At 51.7% G+C, this 6,902-nt stretch overlaps 1 protein-coding gene across 1 annotated transcript; it reads right to left on the reverse strand.

Annotated features, from left to right (window-relative positions):
• Positions 1 to 852: 852 nt before the first annotated feature.
• On the reverse strand, positions 853 to 5,555 carry DIRAS3 (DIRAS family GTPase 3). The gene is made up of 2 exons (XM_030494110.1): positions 4,864 to 5,555; positions 853 to 4,488 (listed from the first exon to the last, which is right to left on the reverse strand). Exon 2 carries the CDS (start codon positions 4,401 to 4,403, stop codon positions 3,807 to 3,809), a length of 597 nt encoding a protein of 198 aa, XP_030349970.1. The 5' UTR covers positions 4,404 to 4,488; positions 4,864 to 5,555; the 3' UTR covers positions 853 to 3,806.
• Between the last annotated feature and the right edge of the window lie 1,347 nt (positions 5,556 to 6,902).

Below are 6,902 nucleotides of genomic sequence, written 5' to 3' on the forward strand. Positions count from 1 at the left end.
CTGCTGCCTCATGAAGAAGCATGCTGTGGGCAAACTGCAGTTAAGGACCAAGCCTGCCATGAAACACAAGAGCCAGCTCGACCAGGCTGCAGAGCTGCTTGTTTACTGCAGAGGAATGATTTTACCTGAGTGTCTCTCATTGGAGTATCTTCTGCTTTAAGAACACCCCACGCAGGTCTATTCACTTTATCAAAGTGCACTTACTCAAATAAGGCTAAAGCATTTACTTCCAACATATACTCCTCACACTACAAAACACCTTAATGCTTAAAATCATTCCTTTAACTCAAAGTGCTCCTCCACGAGAAATAAAGCTTGAGCATGTGTACAGTAAACTCCCCAAACACCATCTGCAAGAGGTGTTTCATTGTTTGAGCCAAAACTTACCCATCACTCCCCAAAAACAATGGATCTTCAGCTATTCTCCAGTGAGTCCAAGGGCTGCAATTCTACAGCTACAACATCGCTCTGGAGTAACAACATTATTAAAGACTGCTGGTTGTAAGAGCACAACAGGAACGATGCCACCACCAGTCCCAAACCCACCAGATCCAGGTGAGGTGGCAGATCCCAATAGCAGGTTTATGAACTAACATTCATTTCCAAGGGGAATGTGGCCACTGTTTTGTAATGATTAAGGATCATCCCAAGCAATATGGTATTTCTCACTCGAACTATAGCAGTTCTCCACATAGCTCCCTGGAAGACTCTGAAGATATTGCCCCGTGATATAGATCTGTGTGGAATTTCTGATAGCCAACATCTTGACAGGCACCAGTTCAATTAAACCAAATTTCCCTCCTTATAAGCATGAGAGATTACGCACAAAAATCAGACAGCTCAGCTTATATGGAAACAAATTAGACAATTTATTTCTTACTACAGATGTAATTTACAATACAAGTGATGTAGCACACCCCAAATACAGGTTATTTACACGGCATGAAAGGCAGCCACCCCAGGCATCGTGTGCTCCCAGGCTGGGACCACCACCATCCTGCACCACCAGGAGCCCCCCAGCATCTCCAGCCCAACACCCCCATCGCCCAAGTGAGCCTGTGGGACCCCCTCTCACAGGCACCACAGGCAGCCTGGGGAATCTGCCCGGGATTCTCTGGGGCACAGGCAGGACTGAGCCCATTTTCATGGAATCCCAGCCTGGTTTAGGTTGGAAGAGACGTTAAAGCTCATCCAGTTCCATGGGCAGGGACACCTTCCACTAGAGCAGGTTGCTCCAAGCCCCTGTGTCCAACCTGGCCTTGAACACTGCCAGGGATGGGGCAGCCACAGCTTCTCTGGGCACCCTGTGCCAGCGCCTCAGCACCCTCACAGGGAAGAGCTTCTGCCTCAGAGCTCATCTCAGTCTCTCCTCTGGCAGGTTAAGTTTTGTCTGTAGTAGTTGTTCCCTGCACTCTGCCAAGCCCCAATCCTCAGTGATCTCCACATCACATCCAGGGAAAACACCGCAGTGATGATGAGATGTTACAGAACACCTCGTCTGTGTGAATAATTACAGATACAGGCTGCCCTGCCTTTGCACAGGCAGCTCTGTGAAGGCAGTGGGAGTTGTAGAGACGTTAGTAGGTCTCATGACATTTTAAAAAGGCTTAAATATAAAATGTCTTATTGGGGTTTCAAAGACTGGAATGGAACTGAAATAGTCTTTGCAATAACAATTGCCAGATGCTAAAAACAACCTGTAGAGAAGCATTGCGTGTTTGGATGTGAAAGAACAAAGAGATCAAGATCCATGCACAAAGTTAGAGAGCAAAAAGCAAGAGTTCTTTTCAAGCAAAGCCCTTATGGATGCTTCTGCAGCTGCCCTTCAGCTCAACTCACCCCTGACCACAGCAGAAGGGAAGGCTACACGCAGCAGTGGCACAGAGGGCTGCACCAGTAACCACCACAGGTCCAGCACGGGAAGCTTGTGGGATATCATCTCCAGTACAATCAGGTGTAAAGCCTTTGTATCAGCGTGGCAAATGGGCACTGTTGCTTTGGTGAGTAACATCTCAGTCAGCACCAAACACTTATGCAGAACTTGAGTTTCTGAAATCACGAAGAGGGAGATGCCCTGTGGAATCAAACAGCATGAGAGCTGTACCTGGGGCAAACTCCTCTGGCACACACAGAGCCAACTGGGCCCTCATGGTTGGGTAGGAACAGCCCAAGGAGATGAAAAACCACTCGTGGACAGACACGAGGAGGACAGACAGGAGGAGACAATGGGGCATGAGGAGCCAGCATGGATTCTAAGAGTTGTTCAAATATGTGAGATATCAACATGGAGACAAGCTTCATGGCTTTGTGTGTTAGTCTGCAACACACGAGCAAATGATGGCTGAGAGACAAGACCCTTCTCAAGCATCTTACACACAAACCCAGCACTTAGTTATTACTAGGCACTAATGCTTTCAAACTAAGAAAGGGTATGTACTTTCCAGCATCTCCTGCTCCATATTTTGCTCAACAATAAAATCATTTCACTACAAAAGTGCTATAAAAAGAAGCAATTCCTCTCTTCCGTGTGTCTTGCATCAAGACTACGTTGCTGTGTAAAAATCAAATCTACAGTGCAGTAGTGAGGTCCTTACAGCCTGCTGCGCGGAGCAATACACACACAAAGTAGGAGATCTCCAGCACAGGCTCATAGCAAGTACTTGCACTTGAAATCTTTCTCAACCATGCACTGCAGATGAGGCTCATCATGCTTGTCTCTTGTTTAGAACAGCCAAAACAAAGAAAAGTAGGAGGAGGGAGACAAGAGAGAGACTAAGCCCGTGTCTCCAGACCATTTATTTGTGGGAAGTGTCTGCTGAAAGTTTCCATCTGAGAGGAGTTTGCTTTAAATGCAGCCTCCAGGTGTAGATGTTTCTTCCCAAAGCAGCATTACCTGAACCAGTCCTAAGTCTGAACTAAAACTTGGATAGCTTGGATTAAATAAGAGAAGAGAGAGGGAAATAATATCCAAGAGAACTCCAGGAAGACTGCAAAAGTAGCTTCAGCCACCTGCAAAAACAGACTGTCAGCTGAGAAAGGTGAATTGCCACTATAACCAGCTACTACATCAACTGCTACTCACAACAACCCAGTTGCCTTCATGAAGGAGGCGGCTCTTGCTTAGGATGCGAAGAATCACCCCTGGATTTGGAGCCAGAGCACATGGAAGCCCCTGCCTCAGTGAACAGAGAGGTCAGAGCAAGGGGGGTGAGAAAGCAAACAGCCTGATCACATGCAAGTATAGCTGTAACCACCCATGGAACTGCAGCAGGCTCAGGAATCACACAGCACACAGGAAATCTGAACTTCTTACATGGAAAACTGAGTCTTTGGTAGGCAAGCCAATCTGTCTGCCAAAAATACAAGCATCTGGAGCCACATATACACTCATTCGCAGCACAAATGCTTGGCTTTGCTAAAGATTTGCTCTGATCAATGGATTCCTGAAAGCAATTTCTGAAGTATACACATTATAGATATGATTTCTTTTGAGCTAACAGGCTGAAACACTTAAAACCTAGCACGTACTCACAGGAACAGAGATGTTTGTTTCTGGCTGACATTCTTCTATACACTTCTTGCATTACAAACGTCCAGTCACATGTAATTGCTAGCACTGAACATTTATTGTTTTAAAAAAATAAACATGCAGAAAGCCATCCCCTTTAAAACCAACACATAAAATGATCCAGTGGAGATTTGAGAGAAAAGCAATAGCCCCGTAAGGCATGGATTTGTCTGAAACCTCCAGCAGAAACGCATTTTCTGTGGGAGTCCGTGCTCCAGCTTCGTTCAGCCAAAGTCAGTCACATAACAGAGCACTTGCCTTGCAGTTTATCTTTCTTTTTCTGCTGCTTGGACTTCTTTCCATCCACCTGGAGACTGATAGTTCTCCTCTTCTCCAGATTCAAGAGCTCCTGGAAGAGCTCCTGCACGTTGTAGTTCATTTTGGCTGATGTCTCCATAAAGGAGCACTTCCACTTGCTGGCCAGCGCTTGCCCCTCGCTAGCATCCAGCTCCCTCTGGGTCTCATCGCTTTTGTTCCCCACCAGCATTATGGGGATTTTTTGGATGTCCCCTTTAATCTGACAGATCTGTTCAAAGATGGGCTGGAGATCTTCCATGGACTGCCTGCTGGTGACGGAGTACACCAAGATGAAAGCATGCCCTTTGGATATAGACAGCCTCTGCATGGCAGGGAACTGATGGCTTCCCGTGGTGTCTGTGATCTGAAGGGTGCAGATGCTCTTGTCGCAGCTGATGACCTGCCGGTACGTGTCCTCAATCGTGGGGATATAGATTTCCCTGAAAGTTCCCCTTACAAAGCGAAGGACCAGGGAGCTTTTGCCAACCCCTGCTGCTCCAAACACAACCACCCTGTAATCGTTGCTTTGTTCAGGCATGTTTGCTGCGCTGCCGATACAAGTGAAGGGTTTAACTGGAAAAGCCCGAGTTCTTCAAGTTTACACCTCTTTATAGAGAGGTGGCCTGTGGAGATGGGAGAGGGGAAAGGAGAAAGATGTGCAGGGAGAGAGAAAGAAAAAGAAATCATTCGCACCAGTCTGGTAATATCATAGAATCACAGAACCACAGCTTGGTTTGGGTTGGAAGGGACTTTAAAGCTCGTCCAGTTCCAACCCCCTGCCATGGGCAGGGACAACTTCTACTAAAGCAGGCTGCTCCAAGCCCCGTCCAACACTGCCAGGGATGGGGCAATTTTAGAGTATGTTACTGAAATGAGCAATTAAACAAGTCACTCCCCTCCCATCCGTTTTGCATTAAATGTAAATAACCCACTGCCATCCCTCCCCAGCCACACACCCCATGCACACGTAGCGTTATAAGAAGTGAAAACAAATTCACCTGTAGCCATCGGCTCCAGCGTTCGCCGAAACGGCACCGGACTCGCCTCCCGGCAGCGGGAAACGTGCCGCCAGCGGCCGGAGCCCCGCCGCTGCGGGGATGGGCGGGGATGGGCGGCCCCGAGCCCGCCTCCTCCTCCTCTCTTCTCCTCCTCCTCGCTCCCGGAGCCGCTGCCGTTCACCCCCCGCACCGCAGACCCTCAGGCCCTGCCGGCTTTCCCCCCGTTAGCTATAGCGTGAATTTAAAGCGGATTTTGTTCCAGCGCTTCAAACGCGGGGCAGCGTTCCACCGCCGCCGCTCAGGGTAGACCTGATGTCCGCTCTCCCCCGGAGAAGCCACGAAGCCCTTCGCGCTAAGGTCCGCTGCTTCGATTTGGCTCCCTCACACTAGCAAATAAGGGAGAGTTGTATTTCACAATCACAAGTTGTATTTTTCATAGAATCTCAGACTGGTTTGTGTTGAAGGGAGCTTAAAGCTCATCCAGTTCCAACGCCCGGCCACGGGCAGGGACACTTTCCACTAGAGCAGGTTGCTCCAAGCCCCATCCGCTTCTCCACCCCAAGCCCCGTCCCTGACGGCAGACCCTAGCGCGATAACCCGGTGCCTGACAGGAGAAGGCGGCCATGTCCCCTCTGCCACACCGCCAGCACAGCCCGGGACACACAGCGCCGCTCCGGCCGCCCTCAGCTCCCGGCCCGCCCCAGTCCCCTTCCCTGCCACCGCCACGGCGGGCGGGAGAGGGCGCCCCGCGCCCGGCTGCAGCCCCACGGCCCCGCGGTGGGACGCGCCCGAGCGCAGCCCCTTCGCCCGACCCCTCCCCTAACGCCGCAAGATGGCCGCCGGCCCCCATGAGGGAGCTGGGGCTGACCCCCGGGCGGAGGGCGGCCGCCCTCAGACCCCAACCCGCGGTTGCAGAGCCGCCGCCTGCACCCCGAGCGGCACCACAGCGACCGCCACCCGGGGCCAGCCCCGGCCCGGTGGCGGGGCAGTGTGCACAGCTAATTGGCCGTGTTAAAGCAGCGCTCGCCTGCCTCCGCTGGCAGGGGTCAGCCTCCTCGGCAGCTGCTGGCCGCAGGGAGCAGAGGTTCAACATCTGAAGCAGAGGTTTAACTGGATGATGTTGAGTTCCTTTCCAACCCAAACCATTCTGTGATTCTGTTTGTCAAGTTGACAGGCACAATTTGTTGTTGATTCCCTGAGGATAGAGCCAGTCGCAGCCTGTGCTAGCAGCAACACCTCCCATCCTGACAATTAAAACCATCCCTGTGGCTGACTAACCGGGAGGGGGTGCGTTGCCTGGATGAGAATTCCCTTTTTTTATTCTGAAATGTTGGGGTTTTTTCTTCTGAGTATGACCTTGGGCTTGGGCGAGAGCTTCCCATCTGGAAGCCTGCAAGAAGCCTCAGGGCACTGGGCAGCCATGAGGGAGGTGTCAGCGTGGAGCTGTGCTACCTCAGGGGGAGAGGGTGGTCCCCAGCCAGGCCCTGGGGAACCTGCACTTACAGAACCACGGACTGGTTTGTGTTGGAAAGGAGCTTAAAGCTCATCCAGTTCCAACCCCCTGCCACGGGCAGGGACACCTTCCACTAGAGCAGGTTGCTCCAAGCCCCTGTGTCCAACCTGGCCTTGAACACTGCCAGGGATGGGGCAGCCACAGCTTCTCTGGGCACCCTGTGCCAGCGCCTCAGCACCCTCACAGGGAAGAGCTTCTGCCTCAGAGCTCATCTCAATCTCCCCTCTGGCAGGTTAAAGCCATTCCCCTTGGCCTGTCCCTACAGGCCCTTGTCCAAAGCCCCTCTCCAGGTTTCCTGGAGCCCCTTTAGGCACTGGAGCTGCTCTAAGGTCTCCCCTTCAGGAGCCTTCTCTTCTCCAGGCTGCCCCAGCCCAGCTCTCTCAGCCTGGCTCCAGAGCAGAGCTGCTCCAGCCCTCGCAGCAGCTCCGTGGCCTCCTCCGGACTCGCTCCAGCAGCTCCACATCCCTCTTGTGCTGTTGCCCCAGAGCTGGATGCAGGACTCGTGCATAACTACATGCATTTGGCA

The sequence above is a fragment of the Strigops habroptila genome, chromosome 8, assembly GCF_004027225.2.
Source record: "Strigops habroptila isolate Jane chromosome 8, bStrHab1.2.pri, whole genome shotgun sequence".
NCBI classification, from domain to species: Eukaryota; Metazoa; Chordata; class Aves; order Psittaciformes; family Psittacidae; genus Strigops; species Strigops habroptila.

Bases quoted from the DNA above. Each gene is read 5' to 3' on its own strand.
- DIRAS3 (XM_030494110.1), bottom strand. From the start codon at position 4,403: ATGCCTGAACAAAGCAACGATTACAGGGTGGTTGTGTTTGGAGCAGCA.